At 37.4% G+C, this 26,072-nt stretch overlaps 1 protein-coding gene across 10 annotated transcripts in view; it reads right to left on the bottom strand.

The window, feature by feature from the left end:
- NAALADL2 (N-acetylated alpha-linked acidic dipeptidase like 2) overlaps positions 1 to 26,072 on the bottom strand; it is a 1,484,638-nt gene that overhangs the window by 363,338 nt on the left and 1,095,228 nt on the right. For all 10 annotated transcript variants that reach the window (XM_069083604.1, XM_069083606.1, XM_069083602.1 and 7 more), the window contains 3 exons: positions 18,401 to 18,544; positions 6,208 to 6,300; positions 2,601 to 2,806 (listed from right to left, as the gene is read on the bottom strand). In XM_069083604.1, the coding sequence (XP_068939705.1) occupies positions 2,601 to 2,806; positions 6,208 to 6,300; positions 18,401 to 18,544 (443 nt within the window). The remainder of the gene's footprint in view (positions 1 to 2,600; positions 2,807 to 6,207; positions 6,301 to 18,400; positions 18,545 to 26,072) is intronic.

The following is a 26,072-nucleotide window of genomic DNA, read 5'->3' as shown; positions in this document are numbered from 1 at the left end:
GTCACACTCTTGCCCGTGGTGGGGACATGTGAGGCCTATACTAACTTGTAACATCACCTCCAGTTGGATCAGATGATTGCAAAGACCCTTCCCACTTTAAATTAAAACACATGCACACACAATTATCATTCTTTCCGGACCCACAATCTCAATAGCCAGAAGTTTGAATAGAAATTCTTAGAAAGGACTGAGATGAAAAATTTCTGGAAAATAGGTCTTATGATAAGAAAAAAAAGCACACTAGAAAAAGGTTGTTCATTTTCCATTGTTATAACCCTTTACAATTGCAACAGAAAGTTCCAAAGAAAACTATGTCACGAAAATGGTTGCTTAACTTTTCACATCTTCAAAGAACAAGATTAAGGAGCAGAAGTTTGAGAAGTTGGCTTTTTTTAACTGACATCTTCTATCTTAAGTACAAGTTTATGAATTTAACATGCTTTATCTTTTTTTTCTAACACTCAGCTGAATTAATTCTTTCAATATGGAACAACCATCAATCCTTTATTTACATAATGGCTATATTCAAATGACCAAGATAGGACTAGATGAATTTCCATAATCAGAATATTCCTTATTAACTTTGAGATACTACTTTCCTCTAAATTGAAATGACATGTTGACCAAAGTCACTGTTTAAATACATCCACTGTGCCATTCTGCAGGCAATGTTCATGAGCTACTGCAGAGAAAAAGAAATTCACCTGATGACTAACCTTCGTGTCTTTCCAAACATCTAAGTTTATTTTCAGTTGATAAATTTATTGTCCAGTTTCAGGCTCATATCTAAAAAGTCTCATTAGTTTGATAATCAATCAATCAAAAAATCAGTCAACAAACATTGGTTAATCAGCTTCTGTGAGCCTATGGAAAGCACTGGGGAGAGAAAGACAAAAGTCTTTGACCTCAAGTAACCTACACTCTAATTTGACAAAGTTTAAGCCTGTCTTGATTGAGACAATGGGCCTCATGTAGACTATTGGAGCAGGGGAATTAGTGGAAGGCTTGCAGTACCATAGACCTAAAATTAGGCAGGACCTCAACGGCTGAATAGTCTAACATTTCTATTCACTTTACAAATAGAGAAACTGAGGTCCACAAACGTTTAGTGATTTATGCCCGAGATCACACAGACAGTATGCATCACAGGTAAGATGTGAACTCAGGTCAAAGAATGCTCAAACTGATAACGTCAATGATCTTCTTATTGTAACAAAAGAAAACAAAGGAATGTCTCATAAATATTTTTTTCTAATATCTATGGACTTCTTATAAACAGTTGTAATTGTCAAAACCTATAAAATATAGATATATATATATATAAAATATAGCTAGACAAAAATTTCTGATCTAGACTGGATTCAGTCTGACTGAGTTTTAAAAATAAAATTTGTTTTGCTAGCACATGTGTCTTCTAGAAGATTTATACTTTTCTCAAAAATGTTGCATACTTAGGAACAACAAATATGAAGAATTCAGAGAAATGTGGGAAGGCTCATACAAAGTGGTCCAAAGTGAAGAAGGACCAAGAAAACACAATATATACAAAGAAAATAATAATAATAAAAAGACAGCATTTTTAATATAAAATAAACACTCAAGAAATAAACTCAGGGCTAATACAACACATAATATCAGTACTGAAGTATTAAAATTGAAGAATAAAGCATAAACTACATAAATAGAAAGTGATATGTTGTTCTTCCAGGCAAAACCATTCCATGAAGAAGAACTGATTAACTGTTTTCATGGAAATGTTTTGTGGCTGGCAGGGAAGGCTGCTTGGATTTTCATAGAATCATAGACATAGATGGAAAGACTCATTGGGTCCAACCTCTCATTCTACAGATTAGGAAACTGAGGCCCATAGTGATTAAGTGACTTGCACACTGGTAGTGAATGCCAGAGGCAGGACTTTTGTTGGGAAATATCTAGCTAAAACATAATTTATTAATCACTTTGCTTTTAAGTCACCAAAAGGTTGTACAGCAGCAAACAAAAACAATAAGAAAAGGAAAAAAAAAACATTTCAGTACTAATTTTATTACTTTGGGGTTTTTAAATTTATGGATCATGTGAATTTACCAGGAAGCCTAATGTTCTCACTTTACAAATGAGGAGCTCAAACTAGTTCAAGGTCATAGATTAGTCAGTGGTAGAATCAGGATTTGAACCGGGGTCCTCAGGCTCAACATCCAATACTCTAACATATCATACTGCTTCCTATTATTTGAATTTTATTAAAAATGCCAGTGGACAGAGATCAAGAAACGTACCAACAAGAAAGGTTTTTGTCTTCTAGAACAATAGAATGTTAGAGCGAAAAGGGAGAACAGAGTAACACTTTTCATTTTACAGACAAGTACTATGATATCTGGTTCAAGGACATGAGTTGTTGAAGGTAACAAAGCAAGTTAATGGCAAAATTGGAACCATGACTTGGGTATCACAAGTCCTGGAGAATATATGGAAATTTTTCATGGAATGTAAAGGTATGTCTATCTCGAGATACCTAAGAGACATCAATTTCTTTGAATTCAACATGATTATTTTATAGTATTTATTTTAGTCAAAGCACTCTCCTTAAATTGCTCTCTTACCTCTGCCCATTCATAGGAGCCAATGTTGCCAAATATTGTTCCTCCCCATGAGCAAAGGATGATGGTCCGATCGGGTCGCCAGCCTCTTTTCACTTTTAACATCAAGGCCTGGATAAAGGCTGTAATGATGGCAGTTCCACTGGCCCATTCCTGTCCATTGTAACCATAAGGACTGTGATGGTGGCTGCCCACAATGACATACCGGTCTGGGGAAGAAACAGTTTTACAATTAAACCTCAAGAATAAATTCGTTGGCAGTTTGTACTCTAAATTTACTGGGCAGAAGAGCAGTAATCGAGTCAATGTTTACCCCTAGTATTTTTTGTCCCTTCTCCTGCTCTGCATCGGTCAGTGTATATTCAGCTGCAGGTAGGCTAGTTCAGTGGTGGTGCCAGGATTAGGAGATAACACACTGTCCTGTGAAACATTCATTAATCAAACATACAAACATGTGGCAGTGAAAACCTTTGTGTAACATTTTCTAAAATTGTCGTGGGAGGTGGCCTATAAACAGCCTCTGTGTGTTCATAAAATATTAATTAACTGGTGCCTGATGGGTCATCTTTTTATGGAGATTTGGAAACATGGTCATTGTAATAAAAAATATCAAATAAAAATGGATTGTCTTATAAATTTCTTTCCCCTCAGGGTTAATTGGTTTTTGTAATGTGGTTTCACTTTTTCTCCCCTTCTCCTTGCTAAATGGGGAGAAGTGGACATTCAACTGCAGAATTTTAAAACCATTTTTTTCAATTCACAGCAGGGTATATTCAGCATATACCAGAGAGGTGTATCTAGGGTGGGATTTCAAATCCCACCATTAATTGATACTGTATAAGTCATTCAATACTTAAACTGATGGCTGATAGATAAATTGTAATCTGCCATGATGGAGGGGCAGTTCCCACACCAAAAAATAACAGAACTTTGATATCCTGAATTTATTTCAACCAACTCTCCAAAATTTATCTGGTACATTTATATCAAACTGATTGGATAGTTTTTCATGGCTAATGAATACACTGTTTACTTACATTTCTGACCTCAGTCCTAGAATTAGAAGGTGCAAATAAAACTACAATGTGGTGGGCTGACTTTTGCACTTATTGATTACCATTGATTCAAAGTCCAGTGCAATATTTATTTGACCAAGTGACCCTAAAGTACCCCACGGGAAAGAACTTCATAAGCTTTTGTGCTAATTCATAAGATCATAGATTTAAAGCTAGAAGAGCCCTCAGAAGCTATCCAGCCAATTCTCTTATCCTACAGCTGAAGAAATTGAGGTTCATGGAGATGAAATGACTTACCCAGGATCATACAATTAGTAAGAGGAAGAGCTGAGATTGAAACCAAGGAAATAAGACAAATCTATTTCTCTTTCCACCATACGAGGGGTTCTTAAAATTAGGTCTGTGAATTTCTATTTTTAATACTTTGATTGCTACTTCAATATAATTTCATTCCTGCATTACTTATATCCCTTTATAATCTTATACTTAAAAAAAACACTTTAAAACATTATTCTTAAGTCCCATTATCTCACTAGACCTTGATTTCTTCATCTACAGGGTGATCATTAATTATCACTAGTAATTAATCCATTAAATTGTGAGCTCCTTGAGCGCGGGCACTGTCTTTTGCCTTCTTTTGTATCCCAGGCTCTTAGCACGGTACCTGGAACATACAGGCACTTCATAAATGTTCATTGATTTGTCATTGAATAGATCACTTCTGAGGTCACTTCTGGCTCTGTAGCTATGCATTAGATGCATAGATGTTATAAAACTCTGATGCTATGATTAAGAAAATTCAGTTGACATATTTTAGATTAAGCATAATTTTCTATGAATTTCTTGGTGGGAGAGAGGGGAAAGTACTGTCATGTATGGAGACAGGCACTTATCATGTTACACTAACAAAAGGATTTTCCTTGGCCAGCTTTCTATGAGGTTCAAGTCTACAGCTATAAACCTTGGATTAGTAAATGGCATTGAAGGGTTTAATGTTTAATTTTATCTTCCAGATGTGCTCTAAATTTATGACTTAAGATTGTGCTTACTTTTGGTAAGCTATATATCAAAAAATATTGTAATATAACTTTGTGACTTGCTTTTATGTTCAAAGTCACCTCATTAGGATGTTACTAGGACACCCGGGTACAGAGACTGGTCATGGTAGTCTTCTAATGAAGGGAAAAAAATGAAGTTTTATGCCCTGCAGAGTATTGATTATAATGTTGATTTATATCAGTTTCTATTTTGATTTTTTTTAAAGATTGGACTTGAATAGAAAACAACTTTTTTTTTCTTCTCCCAAATGAGGATAATTTTCTCCTTTGCTTTTCCAATAGTAACTGACAAATACCATAAGGACAATAAATCCTCCTAATGTTTCAGCTAGAGATTCTTCTGATGGAAAATCATTTTATTGAAATGGTTCAAATTCAACAGTTAAAATTACAAGGACCATTTGTTTCTTATGTTTAAGATTGTTGATTCATTAAGGACAGTGGCTCAAGGGGTGTTCAAGCTTCTTAACTGTAAGTAAATTTCAGAAAGACCATTATTACCTCTGAGCTTAATAGATCTCCTAGAATGATATCACTGGACTGTCTAAGACTTAGAAATCTTCATTCTTCTAGATTAGGAACCTGGAGACCAACTGTATTGGTTTCAAATGAGGATAGTTACTCTTCACTGTTAATCTGAGTAAGATCCCAACCTAACCAACACAGAATAGACAACAGAAATATTCAAAGTAAGTTGTCAACTACACCATACAGAAAGCATACGAAAATAGTTATAAATGATTCTGCCATGGGGCAGTTAGGTGGTGCAGTGAATAGAGCACTGGCCCTAGAGTCAGGAGGACCTTGGTTTAGATCCTGCCTCAGACACTTAACACAAAAAAACCTAGCCGTGTGACCTTGCGCAAGTCACTTAACCCCAATTGCTCTCCAAAAAAAATAAAAAAATAATACATGATTCTGCTTCACAATGTGTTGTGAAAGAATTATTATTTACATCATTTATTATATTAATATCTGGCACTTATGCATAGAATTTTGCAAAGCAGGCAATATTAAAATATTTCAGCTTCATGTCAACCCTGTAAAATATGACTTTTTATTATATTTCTTTTGCCGTCTTGTTTTGTGTTTACTCCGTTTTACTTTTGTATTCTTAATATGTGCATTTTCAAACATTCATTTAATTTATTAAGCATCTACTATATGCAGGACTTTGTGATGGGTGTAGGAGATTACAAAGATTAAAAACGACATAGACATTATTTTCCCTGAAGAAGCATGAACTCTAGTGAACAGTTCAAATGCCAGTCAGCATGGAACTCACTGGATAGTCTTCCAAAGCTATTATTAAAACCGATGTCTTTTAAGTGTATAATGACAAGCTCATTAAAATTATCAAGGTAAAGAGCCATCATTCCACAGAACAAACAAACATAAAAAGGAAACATTAAATTTTAGTCATCTGATTCTAATCATTTTCAAGTTGGGCTATTCAATTATAGCATATGTAGGATTTACAATAATTCTATGTTGCTCTATAAAAATTTCAGTTAATCATTGCTTAGTTCTACTCACCAGGAAATGAAGATCCTTTGAGATAGCCAACAACGTTTGTAAGTGTCTTGTATTCCGTGACCATCTGAACTTTCATCGTGACGATTCTGACTTCTATAAAGGAAGATGCATCAAAAGGGTAATTTCAATATAATTTTCCTACCTTTGCTTCAATTTGCTCCATTTAAATGTTCTTCTTTACTCAAAACATGAATGAGTAATAATATCTAATTTAACAAAGTTCAGCAAGGAACGTGGTATGTCACATAATTAATTTTTCAGGTAACTTTAACCACTTATTTTAACATCATTTTCTTAAACACACACACACACACACACACACACACACACACATATATATATATATATATATATATATTTGTGTCACATTAAAAATTAGAGAACTCAAGTCAAACACAATGCACGATGATTCATCAGTCTAGGTTCCAGATGGCTAATGTTAGAATATACTTCCTTCCTTTCAGTAGAGAGGTGATTGGTCACTTTTGTAGACCATTATTAGACTATTATCAGTCATCATTGCTCTTTCAGAGTTTTATTTAACTATTGTTTGTTGTGATTGTTTGTATTTAGGAGAGACCAGTGGGAAGAAGAGAAAAGAGTGATCTCTAGAAACGGAGTATGATGTAAAAAACAACATATATTAATAAAGTATATTATATTTTTCTGTTATTTAAAATGGAACTCACTAAATCTAGTAATAAGCAGTGAGTTTTAGCAGGCAGAGATCCTGCTTCAGAGTCAGGAAGGGCTGTGTTAAATTCCCAACTCTGACAGATATTGTCTGTGTGACCTCAGGCCAAAGCCTTCACCTCTCAGGGATTAGACACCTCATACCTCCTTTTTTCTACCTTTTCTATGTCCTGTCTCCCTCATCCCAAGGCTAGCAGCAGTCACTTGTTGTTATTACCAAAAGTACTTCCTTGTCTGACAAACCAATTTGTGGCATCTAATCTGACACAGACTGAGAAATAAGATAAAGGTGCTCAACAAATTGTATATAAAAACGGAAAAACAAAAAGAATAGATGGGCTCTAAATGAGGGTCTGAGTGGCTCTTCTGTGAGTGTCCTCTCTGGGTAACATGAACAAGCTTTAGTTTAGGGCCTTTGATATATCTTAGTTGCTCAGAAATCTCTCCCTCTCTGATTTATATTGTATTTTAGTAGCTTTTTTCTCTTCACTTTAGGGAGACCCTAGATAAAAGGAAAAAAAAACCAGGAAACTTTCTAAAGCAGCTTAAAATACTAAAATTATATTTATATGCATGGTGTATTCATTCAAGGTATTATCTCCCAAACCTATATTTGTCAAATATTATACAGTCTTAAGAGTAGAAAGATTTAATGACAGTTTTGGATGTGAAACATGATTTCAAGCCTCCAAAATCCATTCTTTTTCAGAGAACTATTGTGTTTGTGTGGGCTGAGGGGGTTTCAAAGTCAAAAGGTAGGAAATCAGGTGTCAATTTCTGCTCCCTTAGTTCAGCCACAGAGGGAAAAAAAAAGGCTGGCATTATACAGTGCAGCAGCCAATCTGGTTTTGTTTCTGATTCTGATCCTTATATGTTAGTTCACACCATGTCTTTGGAATTCCTCCTTTCTCCAGATGCTCTGTTCCTCCTCGAATCAGACTTGGGTTAATAGAAAGTCACTTTAGTGTTTGAGAAGAAAGAGGACCAGCTATCAGAACAGATCGAGAGCTGGGTCATGGATGGAATCTATTTGCATGGCCAGCTCCGTCCTAAGCTCTGAAAGCAACAAGGGAGCACAAAGGAAAAATTAAATTGAAATATGAGAGTTCAAAGAATGTGGCTTTTTTGTAACCAAGTACGAGTCACAGAACTCCAGAGCCTGTGAAGAATGAAAACCACTCAGAAGGGAATGTGGGGGAGGGCAATGGATGTGCGCAAGCAATGAAGAACACAAAAGAGAACCAGGGTAAGAAGTATAATCAAAGAAACAGAAGAATGAAGAAAAAATGGGTTGGTGTGTGTTCCACTGGTATCCTAATGATGCCAAGAGAAAGCAAGAAAGCCCACCTCCTGAAAGATAAGAATTTACTTCTAACAGAGAAAGAGTTAAGAAAAAAATTATTCAGGAAGGGATTACAAGACCCAATATATACTCCTTGACAGGCAACTATGTGGGCAGTGGGTAGAGTTCTGGGCCTAGAATCAGAAAGACCTGAGTTCAAATCCAGCCTCAGATACTTACTAGCTGTGTGATCCTAGACAAGTCACCTAACCTCAATTTCCTCAACTGAGGATGATAATGGAACCTAAATCCCAGAGGTATTGTGAGTATTAAATGAGATAATATTTCTAAAGCAACTAGGACAACACCTGGTACAAAGTAGACTCTTAATAGATACTTGTTCCCTTCTGCCACTTTCCCCTCTATTTGGCATATAAAATTTATCATAACCTGGTTCCTTCATACCTTTCCAATCTTATCTTACAGAAGCTCTTCTTGTAATTTCTGTTTTTATTTTCTGAAGTTCAGGATGCTGAGTTTTCCCCCTGAATTAAGTGAAATATATGTGTGTGTGTCTGTGTCTACATGTATATAAACACACATATATATACATACATATATATGTTTAATTAAAGATTGTTGACCCCTTTAAAGTTGCTTTTCTTTAGTAAAGCAGATCAAAGAACCTATGCTAGCAGCCATCTGGGGTTTGCTAGGGTGTTTCCTGTTACAGCCTTGAAAACACCACACCCCAACTCCCTACCTCTTATAATTCCTTAGTTTTCTCCAAAACTCAAATTAAATATTTCCATCTACACAGAGCCCTTCCTGAACCCCTCAAAGATGCTAAAACCTTGGTGTATACTCTGCAAAACTATGTTGTATTCATTTTGTATATATTCTGAATATACATACATATGTTTATATCTATAAACATACACATACACATGTGTATATACATATGGAAATGTTATGTCCTATATTAGAAGAGAGGGGAGTCATCAGCTCATATTCTTCTGGCAATATGGGGATCAACTGGGTCTTACTATTGCTGCCTAGGGTTCACCAGTCTTTGACATTGGTCCTTCTGTCATGCTTTTTGGACCCCTGCGCATTGCCATCTGACTTGTGGTTGTACCCTAAGCACTCCTGGTCTTTCTCATTGGACTTGTGTACAAAAGTAGTAATAAACCGCAGGCCTTTCCATCTGCCCTGTCACTGAACCCTTGAATACATGTCTCTCCCCAATAACAACACAAGATCTCAGCCGGCCTTGCTTTTATTTTTTAACATTGTACCCCCATGCTAGCACAGTGTTTGACACATAGCAAATACTTAAAATATGCTTTTTCATTCAATTCCATTCCATTCCACTAATAAATATTTGATGAATTGGAAAAACAAACAGAACACAACTGAAGTCACTGATCCTTGCCTCCTACCCTTCGAGCGGTCTGTGGATTGAGATCTATTAACAATAACGGGCATTTATAGTGCACCTTAAAGTTTGCAAAGCACTCTCTATGTATTGCCTCATTTGGATCTCCCAATCAGGTCAGGGATACAGGTACAACAGCTTCTATCGTTTCTATTTTAGAGATGAGGAAATGATGAATTAGGGAGCTAGCTGGTCTCATTCATTCAGGTAGTTAATTAATAGCAGATCCAGGATTCAAATTCATGCCTTCAAATTCTATTTGACTTCTTGGAACTTCTCAAAATCAAACTAGAATTCAACTGAACAAGTTCAATCGAGTTGCTTGATCAATTTTGACCTCCTAAGCGCAGGGTGATATCAAATAACAGAAATGTATTTGGAAGTGACAGCCCTTTGTATCTGATGAGTTCCAACAGAAGTACAAGGCTTCCATTTAAAATGTCTCAAATGAAGGTTTTCACTTGCAAGTGACAAATACTCAGAGGTTTCTTCAATCAGGTACACAAAAAAGTAAAACTTAATTTCTTTTAAAGAAGGGTGACAACTCAAATGCCATCCCTCTAAGAGAACAGCTCATCTGTCCCAAGAACTCTCTCTATTCTTGATCTTTCCAAAAGCCATGAAAAGAAATGTTTCATGAGCTATGTTCTGCAGCTGCTGTTTCTGAAGTATGACAACAGCAAATGTTTAAGGGAGGAAATCTCATTTAACTGAAGACATTGCCTTTAAGAGAAATACCCCAGGCTCCTTAATGCAGTGCACTATATTGTGTTGATAGTTTTAACACTTCCTTGCATGTATCTTTAAATGGGAAAGAATGAAAAGTTCTCAAATTCAGCCACAGAGAAATAAGCGAGAGCAATTAATAACACAATATTATGAAGATAAATACATTAAGATATTACGAAATGAAAATGCTTCTAAAGGGTAATTTAAAGTCTGTGTTGAACACTACATTTCCGACTCCTAAATAATTCACTGGGGAATTTTGTAGTGAAGAAAATAATGCATTTCTATTTTTTTCTCTCTTATGACAATAAACACAGAATACTGTAAAGATATTCTCATTTGAGCTTCCCAACTATGTGAAGCAGGTACTATATACATTGTCCCCACTGTACATGTGAGAAAACTAAGGCTTGGTGAGTTGGTCATGGTCATAAAGCTAATAGAGGTTCAAGGTAGGAAGTGAGACCAGATTCTATTGGCTGCAATAAGGCCGATTAAAAGCTAACATTGATATAGTGCTTTAAAGTTAACAAATTGCTTCATATTCATCTATGAGCCTCACAGAAGCCCTATATTATAAATACATGCTATTATTGTTTATAATTTTCATATGAGGAAACTGAGACTTGGAGATGCTTCATGACTTTGTTCTGTTCACAGTTGATGAAGCTTAGGACCACATTTCAACCCAGGTTCTCTTTGCTCGGACAGACTCTTTCCTCTGTCTCTCTAATTACTTTTAGTAATGACACTGAACTTCCTCAGAGATAGGAGGAACATTTTTAAAAAGAAAAAGAAAAAAAAACCAAACCACCACCACCCACAAAAACAACAACCCCTCCTCAGGAACAATTTAAAAACGAGTTGTCAAAGGGAAGTTACCTTCCAGAGCTACCCCATGTCCATGAGAAACAGATAGGAGAGGAGAGGAGAGAGAGAGACAGAGAGAGAGAGAGAGAGAGACAGAGAGACAGACAGAGAGAGAGAAAGAGAGAGAGAGAGAGAGAGAGAGAGAGAGAGAGAGAGAGAGAGAGAGAGAGAGAGAGAGAGAGAGAGAGAGAGAGAGAGAGAGAGAGAGAGAGAGAGAGAGAGACAGAGAGAGAGAGAGACAGAGAGAGAGACAGAGAGAGAGACAGAGACAGAGAGAGAGACAGAGAGAGAGACAGAGAGAGACAGAGAGAGAGAGACAGAGAGAGAGACAGAGAGAGAGACAGAGAGACAGAGAGAGACAGAGAGACAGAGAGAGAGAGACAGAGAGAGAGACAGAGAGACAGAGACAGAGAGACAGAGACAGAGAGAGATAGAGACAGAGAGAGACAGAGACAAAGGAAGAGGAAGAGGAAGAAAAGAGAAGAGAGAAAGGTAGGGGTGAGGAGGAAGAAATGTTATAAATACCTTGAGGAGAGAAGAGAAAGTTTAGAATAGCCACTGTGAAGAGTATGATAGCCATTCATAGGAGAACACAAGCATTATTGTACAGAGGGAGGGACCAGTTAAAATTACAAAAGATAAATTTGTCATGAAACCTAGATATGACTGTGTGAATTCCATCAGTGGAGTTCAACAGCCTACAAACAGAAGAGGAAAATGTAGATGGTTTAGGTTAACCCAGGTTTGGGTTTTATAAAGGCATGGGCAGCATAAGACAAGGAGGGAAGAGACTCGAGAGGAGAATACCATGTCAGGCTAAGCTGGTTAATTATAGGGCCCAATGTGTATTAAGAGGAAGATGAGGTCTGAGTAAGAGTGATTGCCTGAGAAGACACGGAAGGACTGAATGTGCCGAGGTTGAGGATTAGGATGGAGACTAAGTTTAGAGGAGTAAAACATAAGGAGGGGTGAAAGGAATGGAGTTTCTATTGGGATAAAGTATTTCATAATTACAAATTGTGGAGAGGAACATGTGAAGATGTTTCCAAATTGTGTTTATTTTTTTTCATATTTCAAGACCACTTCAATCTGTCTTAAAGTTCAATGGATTGTCTAGGTGTAGAATGTTGAGTCTCATCATTTATCAAAAAAAGTCCCAATCCTCTTCTGCACTGACATTTCTGGTTAATGGCAATTTAAATATTTCCTGAAATGTTTCTTTTCTATTAGTTTTGTGCTCATCACTCCCTGTCAATTTATGTGTAGTCATTTATCCATCTGATGTTCCAAAAGCTGAGCCCAAGTAATGCCAAAAGATGCAGATTTTTTTTAAAGCAGTGGCAATAGACCAACGAGGCTGACAGAACTGTAAGTCAGAGTGCCTTCAAATAGGTCAGGGATATAATTTATTCTTGCGTTACATAGCTGAAAATTTAATTCTTGCTTAAGAGTTTATTGAAGTGTGAATAGAAAGAAAACAAAGAAGCTACATCTGGATATCCTTTTAGGTAAGATATACATAAAATGACTTTACAATAACTGGTCATAGATGATGAAAAAACACCAGGAGGTTTCAGCAATAGAAAACCTGACCTCTCCCTCATGAGGAACTGATCATTTGCATTCAGAACTTTCATTTCATCCATTTCTAATTTCTACACCCAGGTAGTCATTGCTGGATTAAAAATGGCCAGTCTTTTTATCATTTTATCATTTTTATCACACACACACATCTTAATTGAACTTCATAGACATAGATTGCTAACAAATTGATCAACTGAGAAAACTGGAGAATACTGAGGATGTATATACTCAGGCAAATAGAGTTCACATACAGGAAACTGACTCAATCCAGACGCTTTATTCCTGCCCTTTCCACCACTAACATTCCCTCCTTCCTTTCTCTTTTTCCTAATTCTGTCTTAACTATCCAGATCGTTGTTGCCCGTCCCCTGCTTTCTTTAGGTCTAGTCAGCTTCATAAAGGTCTTTGTTTTTTGTTTCCTGTAGGGAAATGGTATAAGTATCCATTAAGTTCCTAGTATCTGCCAGGTCTCATTTGATCTTCATAACAACTCTGTGAAAGTAGGTGCTATTATTATAGCCAATTTATCATTTAGGAAACTGAGGCAGACAAAGGTTAGGGCCACATAGCAGCTAAATATCTAAGGACAAACAACTCACATTTTCATGACTTCAGGCTCACCGAGTAATCCACTGTGCCACCCAGATTTAGATAACTCTGATTCAGAATACAAAGCTGTAAACGAGTAGGATGGACACTGGCATACACAGGATGGATGCTAGCACGGGTTCTTAGAGCTTCTTTACCAGGAAAGAGAGCTGTTTGAGGGGTCAACAATCTTTTTTAATTACATTCATTAATTCAGGGGAAAAATCAGCACCCTAACCTTCAGAGAAAATCCAAACAAAGAAAATAGAGAAAATATAAGCAGAGAAATAAAAACCAACAGACAGGACTTCTGTCTGAGAAATTACCACAGATCAACAAAGAGATCCAACTGTCAGACCAAGGCAATACCTACATAGTTACCAAAGAGAGAAGTACCAACATCTGGGTTTTTCAAAGCTGGGGTGGGGTGGGGGGCTCCATAATGGCTACCCAGGGTTTCATCTGGTCAAATCACTAGAACACTCTTCCTATAAGTGAGCCCCAAAACAAAATGCTAACCTCAGAATATATATAGCCTTTTTACAGCCAGAGGGTATCACAACCCTCATGACCTAATTATAAATTAGCAAAAGGTGTGAAAGCCTTCCTATAAGCAAGCCTCCCCTAAGCAAGCTTCTCTTAATGGGCTCTACCTGAGGCCTATTAATGGCTGGGGAAGATCTTAAATCCCATTAACATTACAGGCAGTCCATTTATTTGCACAGGCTTTCTGGATTCCCAGAGTGGACAGCAGCACAGAAAATTGTATCCCACTAGTTAAAGATGACAATTTCATCTACATTTTGTAGTGAAAGTTTTATTTTGAAGTATAATTCATAAATTAGTTTTTAAATCAAATTTTATTGTACTTTTAATGTAGTAGAATGTAAAATTATGTAAAACATAATTATATACAAACATCAAAATACACCAAGAAAAAACACTAGCTTTGACTTGAATATTTGTAAGCTTATGAGTAAACCATTTTTCTATGATTCTTCTCCAAGTTTGTATATGTATGTATACACACACATACATATAATACACAGAGGTATATATGCGTAAATATGCCTATGTTAGTATATGTGTGTGTGTGTAGTTCTTGCTGCTCAGTCATTCAGTCACATACAACTCTTTGGGACTCCATGGACCTTACATGCCAGGCCCCTTCTGTCTTCCCCTTTCTCCCAAAGTCTGTCCAAGCTCATGTTCATACCCATCTCATCTTCTGACATCTTCTTCACCTTTTGACTTCAGTCCTGCCCATCAGGGCCTTTTCAATGAGTCATATCTTTTCATTATGTGACCAAAGTATTTAACTTTCACCTTTAGTATTTGTCCTTCCAATGAATAATCTGAAAAAATAATTGGTTAAGCACTGACTGATTTGATCTACTTGCTGTCTGAGAAGCTTTCAAAAGTCTTCTCCAGCACTGTAATTAGAAAGTGTCAATTTTTCAGTGCTTAGCTTTGCTTATAGTCCAACTCTCAAAGTCATATGTTACTACTGGAAAAAATATAGCTGTGACCATACAGACCTTTGTTGGCAAGATATGTGTGTATGTATGTATGTGTGTGTGTATACTCACACATAGATATCTTGATTTATTTATATATTATATTTAGAAAAAACTTTAAATTCATTCACCAAGAAAACCCCAAATTATAAAATGAATCACCTCTAAAATTTTTTTAAATGTTTCTAAAAGATTGTATGATTGGTGAATTTTAAATTATCTTAAAATTTTTTTAAATTGTTTTAGTCATGTTGAACTCTTTGTGACCCTGTTTGGGATTTTCTTGGCAAAGATTCTTTTTTCTTCTACTCATTATACAGATAAGGAAACTAAGGCAAACAGGGTTAAGTGACTTGCTGTGTGTCACACAGTTAGTAAGCATCTGAGCCTGAATTTGAACTCGACTCTTCCTGACCCCAGGCCTGGCAGTCTATCTAATGTGCCTATCTAGTTGCCCTGCCTTCGATTTAATGACACAAATCACTAACTCAGTTATTGAAAGCACAGAGTGAAAGCATTTTCGAGCTGGAAAGGACCTCCTTCTGAGGATACCATACAGGAAATCAGTCTTCACTGTAACATATCCACTAAGTGGTCAGTCATAGTCTCCTTAAAGATTTCTAAGGACAAGAAGCCCCTAGTACTGAAGATCACTTACTCCACTTTTGTACAGTTCACATTGTTGGCTATCCCACCTATCTCCTTATACCTTTTGTTCTCACCACAGTAGGAACCTTACATAACTCTTCTTTGGTCTGCTTAACACCCCTGTGACTGCCCATACAAACTTTTCTCCCTGACCACCAACACCTTATAACTGTTGACTACCCCTATAAGATCATGAACTCCTTGAGGATAGGGACTTGGGATTTGTATTTTCAATAACATCCTGACATACAGTAGGTACTTTTAAATTTTTTTTAATTAAATGTTTTTGTTAATTAATTCGAGGCCCTGGAACATTATGGTCACCCTTCTCTGAACTGTGTCGCCCTCCTCATAATGTAGGTCTGAAAACTGAAGACAATCCTTTAGAAGTGATCCCGTTAGAACCAGTGGAATTGTCATGTCACTATTCCTAGGTCCATGGTATAGTAGGACTCACTTCCAGGATACTGATGTAGAGCCCATAGGAACCTTTGAGGTCATTGGGTCCATCGCTCTCATTATAAGGATGAGGAAACTGTTGCCAAAACATAACTTGGCCCAAGTCTTCCAGCTGGTAACTTGTAGAAGCAAGATTTGAAATCAACTTCCCTGTGGCTACGATTCTTTCTATTGTCCCACCAGATATTCCCCACCCAGATGAAACGACTAAGCCACAAGAGCCTTAAAGACAAAAGTTTCTGACTTTGCATGAGATGGATTATTGTACATCCTTGAAAATACCAGTAGGAAAAGAGAAACAGCTCTCTACTTGGAGAATATTCAGGGTGAAAACTGCCAATATATTTTAACAAACAGAGCTTGGGGTCACTCTGTCTCCTCAGTAGAGAGTCAGACCAGCATGCAAAAACAATGGAGAAATGGTCTTTCATCCCACTATACTCCCAAGGTCTCCCCCATCCCCACTCGGCCTTAGCCTTACAGACGATTTGTGTTTTTGTGCTTTGCTCAAATCAATCATGAGTTTGTGAGGGAATAATCTGTATGACTTTGCAAGGTCTGAGCATGAGCAGGGAGCTATCCCAAATCCATCCCTGTCTCACAGGCCTCCTCTAAGCACTCTCTTTAATGCCTTCCTTGTCTTCCAGAGAGCACAGGGTTCAGATACAACACGTGAGTAGAAGTGCCCCCGAGGTTTGGACAGAAAAACATGCTTCATTTTACAACAAACAGAAGTAAACATAACAATATGTGGTGTGTGTGTGTGTGTGTGTGTGTGTGTGTGTGCATTTCAAAGTTGCTTTTTAGAACTCAAATGCTGATGCTTGAGGCAGAAACAAGCCCAGAGCTGTGGCTTTGATACTATTACAGGAAGCGGGGCTGCTTCGCTTCTAGGCTTCCTCAGCCAACAAGGCCTGACAAAGTGCACTGCGGCTCAAGCAGCATCTCCTGGGTGATGATGCAGAAAAGACAGAGGGATTTTTTAGTCAATTGAAGGAATTAGGCTTTAATGCTGTCTACTAAAAGACTCCATGCCTCAGCTCCCTAACTCCCTACTACCCACTGATTCCTGAAAGAAGAGGGGCCACTAAAGCTAGAATCTGGACCCATGAAACCAAGAGATTTCTATAAATGCTTCCATGCTGGTTAATCTGCAGAGCTGGGGGGTTGGGGGCAGCTCCTGGCCCCCAGAGCTGGGCTGCCTTGTCAGCTGGGGCAGATATCAGGTGTTTGTCCACACCATTTCCCCAGATGTGTCCTTTATAGAATAACAGAACAGGGCTGAAGGATCACCTCAGTCAATCAGGGACTGATATTAAGTAACTACTGGGGCCAATTATTGTGCTAGATTCTGGGGATACCAACACAAAGAAGAAAAAAAATTCCTTCCAGGAACTTACATTCTATAGGGAGAGACAGTATGTATCTACATATAAATGCATGTAATCAAGTGAATATTCTATATGCATAGATATACATATGAATATGGTAGCTAGATAGTGCAGTGGTTAGAGTGCCAAGAATCAGGAAGACTCATGTTCCTGGGTTCAAATCTGGCCTCAAACACCTACCTACTAGCTGTGTGACCCTGGGTAAGTCATTTAACCCTGTTTGCCTCAGTTTCCTCAACTGTAAAATGAGCTGGAGAAGGAAATGACACACTCTATGATCAATGTCAAGAAAACTCCAAATAGGGTCAGGAAGGGTCAGACAGGACTCAACAACAACCACATATACATATACACATGCATATCTACCCAAGCATACACACACACACACACAACACGCCATATGTGTATATATACATGTATGTGTAAATATTCAAGTGTGTGCACCTGCACAATACACATGTGTATACATATTCACATACACATCAGAGTTGATGAAATCACCAAAAGCAAAGGGTAGGAAGAGAAGACGGTCCAAGAGACCCAGGGAATAGCCACTGCCAGGAGAATGATACGGAGGGCAGATTTAGAAATAGCATGGACCTTGACTGTTAGTGAGCAGTCCTCATAGGATCATAAGTCTGAAGCTACAAGAGGCCTTGGGATCTTCTGCTCTAACCCTTGTATTTATATAGACGACTGGTCTGATGCCTACACATGCTGAGACTTGTCCAGGGTCATACAAAGGGTACTCACCAGAGGCAAGGTTTGAACCTAGGTCTTCTGACTCTAGAGTCAGGGATGGAAAGTGACCTGTCCAGAATCATTAGCTAGTGAACAATAGAAAACAGGCTCCAGATTCCATTTCTCTGACTTCCCCTTCAGACCACTTTTCAGCCTAAAGGACTCTCCTTCCTAGGTCGGCCTAGCTTTAGAAAAGAGGTCTTGAGCTCCCTGACCCTCAGGATGCTGATATCTCTCAGCAGGGGTGGCTTACCATCACGTGGGGGCTGCAGGGGCCTGCACGTATCAGTTTGCTCTCTCTCCAAGGGCAAAGCAAAAAGTTTGGCAGCAAGAGCCGTAGAGATGGGCTGCACCAGCAAACGTGTGAGGTCCGACCGGCTTTCTCTGGAACTTCCATCTGTATTTGGAAAGATAGGAGGGGATGCTTAGGAAGGGAAAATACAAAAAGTTCCAGAAAGGTCCTGCACAGGAAATCATTGTCCCAAGGCTACTGAGCATGGATCAGCCATGACATGAGACTCTTCTCTCAAACCATCAGGCTAGAGAAAGGGGGCAGCAGCTCCTCATCTCTAACTCAATTTCCTGGTCTTTTGGGTCCTACCAACATTACAAAGCTTGGAGACATTGGGGGCAGGGTTTGACTTCAAAAGGATCCATGTGCTGGGAAATACAAAGAAAAAATCAGGAATATTTCTGGTCCAGAGGAAAAAGAAGGCCAAAATATGTTTTTGGAAGAAAGGATTTTGTGGTAGGATTCTGCATGTATCCTGAGTCAAAAGAAGAGATTTTATATATACATATATATATATTTACACACATGTGATTCATATATGTCTATATGTGTACAAATATATGTATGCAATGCACATATCCCACTTCTCTCCTATATTTATAATATACATGTGTATGTATACATACATACATACATACATACATACATACATGTGTGTGTTCAGAAATGTAGCATCAAGCAGCCCATTGCTTCTTCCGGTATAGGAGAATATTTCCCCAGCACTCCTATTGGGGGGTAAACATTACTAAAATTTTTGAGCAATTAAATTTCACAGTTATAAGGGGTGAGGTGTTTCGCATGACTATGATCTAGGCAGCAGAAGACTGGCTATATACAAATGAGAAAAGAAATTATAAAAGTGTTCTCCAGGGCGGCCAGGTGGTACAGTGAGTAAGAGCCCCAGCCCCAGAGTTGGGATGACCTGGGATCGAATCTGGGCTCTGATACTTAGCACCACACCCAGAAATAACTGGCTGTGTAACCTTGAGCAAGTTAATTAACCCCAATTGCTAAAAAAAAAAGTGTTCTCCTAAATTATCACCTGTAAACTACAAGGCAGGAGAAAATTCTAAGTGTCTAGATTTTAAAGTTTGCTGAAGAAAAAAAAAAAAACAGCCCTCTCTAAGAAATAGGAAGAGTCACTTCAAAGAAAGAAGAATTCTACCTATTTTTTTTCTGAGTTGGGGTGAGAAGTATTTGTACCATAACCTTTAATAGATCCATACTTTGTAGAAGAATAAAAGTAGCTCGATTCAATAAGCATTTATTTATTAAGCTCTTATTAAAATATTTCAATGTAACAGAGTAACACATTTCAATTTAATTCAATTTAATAAGTACTTACTGTGCATCAGACACTAGAAATACAAAAGCTAAAAATAAAATAAAATAAAATAAGCCTGATCCCAAGAAGCTTAAATTATATAGATTTTTACAGGCCTTTCTCTGCAGCGATTCCAGAAGGAAGGTAGCACAATCATGAATGCTGATTTCTGTGATAAAGGAATTAGTTCTCAGAGAGCTTAGGTGATTAAAACTCTTCCACTTTTAGTACTTGTTTAACCTTGGGAAAGTGATTTAATCTCCCTAGGCCTCAGTTTTTTCATTTGTAAAATGTGGGCATTTTAGATTAGATGGTGTCTGAGGTCCAGCTTTATAAGGTATATGGTCCTATCATCTTGGATTTTTTACACAAATTCAAACAACCATTATGCATGAGAACCAAGGCTGAAATCCAGATTTTCACCTATTCTAAGAGGGGAGACTGGTCCCTCGGTCTCCTTGCAACTCTGGAGAGATTTTCTTTTCTCTCTTGGATCAACATTTCAAACTTCTGACAACTAGATTTTGTCATGTGTATTAACCAAAAATGAGAGTATAAACCATATGAGAATCAAATGCCAGTGATGTGAGATACAAAAAATCAAAAATTATATAATACATATCCAGAGTCTATTATGGCTGGTCATGATGCTTTAGAATGCCCTTGCTACATAGGAGGTTGAAGCTGATGGATCATTTGAGCTCAAGAGCCCTAAGCTGAAGTGAATAAAACCAATCAGATATCAATACTAAATCCAAGCCCAATATGGTGTGCCTCTGGGAGCAGGGGGCCATCTGGCTGCCTAAGGAGGGAAGAAGAGGTCCAAGTCATAAATAGAAGAGTTCAAAGCTGCCATGCCAATCGTTAATGGATCAGTTCTGTGAGTGGCCACTGCTCTGCCAACCTAGGTGAGAGAGAAAGACCCAGCCTCAAAAAAAGCCCTTGGAATAGGTGTTTAGTAAATGCTTATGAATCGCTATAATTTGTAGTTTCATTAAGGTTGAAACTTCTGGCTAAAATTACTTTAAAACTCAGTCCTGAAATTTCTACCTAGATAATGCTCTGAATCATTATGCAACTTTAATTTTCTATGAAATGATGCAGGACAATATCAATTGAAAAAAGGTCAAGTATATTTACCTGTTTGATATATACATATATACACATGCACACACCTATGTATGCATATGTATATTATATATGCACACACACACATATATATATACATATATTTGTGTATTTGACCATTTTTTCCACAATATATGCATATTGCTTTAGTTGATTTCTTCCTACATCAGAAAGATACCAGTGGAGAATGGAAGCAGTCCATTGATTATCCCTCACATATAATGCTCACTCATCAGCAGCACCTCTTAGGCCCTGTTAACACTTCTCAAAGTGTTACTAATACTCATTTTGCTTTAAAATAATATATTTTGAACTAGATCAAATACAAACTTCAATAAATAAAAATGATCTTTTAGATCAATTTCTCTGTTGATAAAAGACCATTAAATGTACTCCCTTGATGCTCTAGAATGTCCTGCTAATGATGTGAAATAATAAATTTTCAAAAGTTAAATATGGTGATCTCTACCCTCTAATTGTACATACCCACAGCTTTGACTTTCCCCGGCATTACTAATAGACTAGCATTAGTTTTGAAATATCTGAAGTGAGTGGCTCATTAATTTTTCACCTTAAGCTTAATGGAAATTTGACAAACAGTTCACTGCTGAGAACAGACACTAAAAGCAGGACTTTACAGAACACTAAGATTAAATTATAGCAAAAAGTAAGGGGAAAAGCACATTTTATTAAATAAGATTAGCTCAGGGAAAAATTCCATTGCCTTCCATTATATGGAGCTTGTATATAAAATCTTAACACACTTCCACTATTTTTATTCACTTATATTTTCAAGCATCTCGATGAACTACCAGCCCCAGTTTTAAGCATGGGAAAAATAAGACAAAGGCATAGATTAAAGGATTTTCTTGTGTGAAATTCAGATAACCATAGAGCTCAAATTTCAGTCTTTTTTTCAGTTATATCTGATCACAAAGGTGACCTCATTTGGGGTTTTCTTGGCAAAGATACTGAAGTGGTTTGCCATTTCCTTTTCCAGATTATTTTACAGATGAGGAAACTGAGGCAAACAGAGTGAAGTGACTTATCCAGGGTCACACAGCTAATGAGTGTCTGAGGTTGTATTTGAACTCAGGAAGATGAGTCTTCCTGACTCCAGGCATTTTATTCTATCCACTGTATTAACAAACTACATATAGAGCTCAGACACCAATGATTTTTAAAACAAACAAACTTTGGTGATAGTAATAACTTTAGAAAAAAGTAACATACAGTATAGTACAATCTGCTAATATACTTCTACTTTAAATTGATAAGTAATGCTCACTGATTTAAAGAGAACTTCTTAACAACTGGAACTAGACAATTTTTACATATCCTGCTTTTGATGTAGTATGTGAACAAATGGATGATAGAGTCTTTCCAAAAGGGACATACGCTCAATTCTCAGGAGGATTGTAAATGAGTTTCTTGTACAGGGACAGTTTGGACTACTCAGCCTCTGAAGTCTTTTTCATTTCTTGATATTCTGTAATTCTGTAACCCTCAGGCACTCCAATTTCCTTTGATGACTTCTGCACGGATCTGTGCCTAAAATATGGGTTGGAGAGGGTCACAAAAAGTAGACTTTGGCCAATTAATAGAGTAGGAACACAAGATCAGGTTAAAGGAAGCCTGGATCTGGAGAAGTGATCAGTGATGGTCCAGGAGAAGGCTGAAGTCTAAAGCAGATTAGTAATACTAGAGGGCAGAGTTGGGTGGAAACCAAGTAGGAAGTTAAATCCTGACTGCTACTTGCTACCTGTGCGACTCTGGTGAGTCCCATAACAAATTTTGTACTCAATTTCCTTAACTCTAAAATGGTGAGGTTTCACTAAATGATGTCACAGATCTCTTCTACCTCTAAGTTGAACTTGATAAGTAATAAGGTTTTCTTTTAAAATGTAAAAAGAAAGAAAGAGAAGATATATGAAGGAAGGTAGGAAGAAGGATGAGGAAGGAAGGAAGGAAAGAAAGAAGGAAGGGAGGGAGAAAGAAGAAAGTAAAATAAAAGGAAGAATGAGAGAAAGGAAGAAAGATGGAAAAGAAGGAAGAATGAAGGAAATGAAGGAAGAAGGGAAAGAAAGGAAGAATGAGAGAAGGAAAGGGAGGAAGAAAAGAAGGAAGAATGAAAGAAAAGGAGAAAGAAGAAAAATTGAAGTAAGAAAAAAGAAAAGAAAGAGAAAGGAGGTAGGAAAAAGGAAGGAAAGCTATAAAAGAAAAGAAGGAAAGAAAGAAGAAAACTAAAGAGGAAGGAAGGTGGGAAGGTAGGAAGGAAGGAAGGAAGGAAGGAAAGAAAGAAAGAAAGAGAGAAAGAAAGAAAGAAAGGAAGGAAGGAAGAAAGGAAGAAAAGAAGAAAGGAAGAAAGAAAGAAAGAAAAAAGGAAGGAAAAAAGGAAAGAGAAAGGAAGAAAGGAAGGAAAGAGAGAAATAAAAGGAAGAAAGGAAAGGAAGGAAGGAAAAAAGGAAAGGAAGGAAGGAAAGAAAGGAAAAAAGAAGGAAGAAAGAAGAAAATAAAAAAGGAAGGGAGGAAAGAAAGAAGGAAGAAAAAAGGAAAGAAATGAAGGAAGAAAAGAAAGAATGAAAAAGGAAGAAAGGAAGAAAGAAAAAGAATGAAGGAAGGAGAGAAGGAAAGGAAGAAAGAAATAAAGGAAGAAAAAAAGAAAGAAAGGAAGAAAGAAAGAAAGAAAGAGAAAGATGCAGCAAAGTATGCCAAAGGCCAAGAAGTCAGGGAAATTTTGATATTCAAATAGGGGAAGAGGAAGGGAATGGTACATATGTCCACTGCTTTACAAATCATCTGAATAGCAGATACATCTCTAACAAAAACAAGCATGATGTGACAGAGAGACAGTCAGTCTCAGAGTCCCAAAATCCTGGCTTCAAGTCCCACCTCTAACATGTATTGAGTGTTTGGGAAAACAGGCAAGTTAGTTAGCCTCTTGGTGCCTCAGAGAACTTGCTAAAATGCAGGGAATTTGTCATCCTACATTGTGGAGGGTTTCTATTCTGGAATTCCTTCAATGTTGAGCTCACAAGTGCAGACTAAAACAATAGCAAGTGATATGAGGTTTCACAAAATTTTAAAAATCATTTAATCCTAGACATGGAGCCTCGGCTGTTACGGATTCAATAAATATTTGCTAAAGTTAATGAAATTGAACCTCACAGAAACCTGGGAGTCCTAGCTTGGTGAACAAGCAGGGAAAAAAAGGAGGGGAAATACAAATATTTTGAAGTTCAAGGGGTATCAGTGGGGTGGAAATCTTGGGATGTGCAGATGGTATCTCATGTGCCTAGAGGAATGATTAAGGTGGATTTCATATTAAGTATATTTTATATATTTTTAATCTATGAAAAACCATAATCTGTGAAGGAAAATCGTTTACATTGTTGCCTTAGAAAGGAGTGTAGAATTTAGGGTGAAACAAAGGGTCTCAAGAGGTTACTCTGTTCTTTTTTTTGGGGGGGGAGACAATTTGGGTTAAATGACTTACCCAGGGTCACACAGCTAGTAAGTTCTTTAGTGATTTTTGTGACTTTGGGCAAGTAACTTAACAGCTCTCTGCCTCAGTTTCCCCGGATATAAAATGAAGGATTAAATGATGTCAAAAGCCCCTTGTAGCTTTAAGCCTATGATTTTTTATCAACCTCTCTCACCTTAGGGGCTTAGTAAAAGCTTGTTAATTGATTGATGGAAAGTGTCTGCTCCACACAGACCTCAACTGAAGATATTCTGTCCCTCTACGTGTCAGTTATTTTTTTTTGCTAGTTTGCTTTCGGAATAAAATAGTTACAATTATTGCAAAATAAATTCCACAGACCCCTATCATGATCCCAGTTTAATCTAAACTTTTGGTCAAGGCTATTCAAAGAGATATCATAGGTCTTCATCTTGTCCCTCACCTCTCAGGGGTAATTTTTTAATAAGTTAGATTATCAGTCTGGAGCTCATGTCTTGGAGGTGGGGGGAAAGTAATTTCTTCCTACTCACTTACAGCATCACATATTATGATTAATTCTAAATCTCTTAAGCAAGCAGATCTTGTCTTAGTGGAATTCACTTGATCCTAATGCCCATTTAATGTACTGTAAAAACTGTCAGTCATGTTTCCTTCTTCAGTCAGTGGGATAGAAAGCAGCACATTGATTGCGTTAGGCAAAAACCTCACTGACATATTCGGATGCTGCCACAACTTACAGACCCTATGCTGAGGACAAGTTAATTAAACACAGAAATAAGAAGGAAACAGAGAGCTAAAGTATCTTGTCAATTCCACTTGCTTACTTAGCTTATTATGGCCACTGGCAATAATAGCCTATGGCGTGGGAAAGGGAAAAACGATGTTAACATTTCTTTTTTTTTTTTTTTGGGGGGGGGGGGAGGCAATGCAATTGGGGTTAAGTGAGTTGCCCAAGGTTACACAGCTACTAAGTGTGTCAAGTGTGTGAGGTGGAGATTTGAACTCAGGTTCTTCTGACTCTAGGGGCCAGTGCTCTATTCATTTCACCACCTAGCTGCCTCCAACATTTCTAATAGGCAAAAAGACAAATTTCTAGACACATGAAGGGAGAGGAAAAGTTGAAGTATTTCCCTAGATGATTTAAAAAAATAGTCATTGTCAGTTGTGTCTGACCCTTTTTGTTGTTTTCTTGGCAAAGATGATAAAGTGGCTTGCCATTTCCTTTTCTAGCTCATTTTGCAGATGATGAAACTGAGGCAGTGTTAAGTGACTTGTTCAGGATCACACAGTTAGGTTATTACACAGTTATCTGAGGTCGGGTTTGAACTCAGGTCTTTCTGACTCCAGGTCTGGCACTCTATCCACTGTACTTCCCAACTAACACTGTATTTATGCCTCCTAGCTGTCTCTCTCCTCCCACCCCCACAGCCAAAAAAAAAAAAAGGATATTACTGAGAATTATTTTCCCATCTGAATAAGGAAAGTTGAGAATCAGTTTTAAACAAATCAATCAATCAGTTACTGAATGCTCTGGCTCCTTTTGCTATGACCTTCCATATAGATAAAAGCAATAAAATAGAGATAATGAGATAGATATGTAGATAGATAGAGGATAGTGGTAGAAAGGCAGGTAGGTAGATAGAGGGATGGATGGAGGGATGGATGGATGGGTGGATGGATGGATGGATGGATGGATGGATGGATGGATGGAGGGAGGG

Source organism: Petaurus breviceps, unplaced genomic scaffold (assembly GCF_028583685.1).
Source record: "Petaurus breviceps papuanus isolate PSGF00001 unplaced genomic scaffold, PetGlider_PUasm1.0 173, whole genome shotgun sequence".
Taxonomy (NCBI): Eukaryota; Metazoa; Chordata; class Mammalia; order Diprotodontia; family Petauridae; genus Petaurus; species Petaurus breviceps.
Note: the sequence above shows the minus strand (reverse complement) of the source record. Positions and strands in the feature narration are given on the sequence as shown.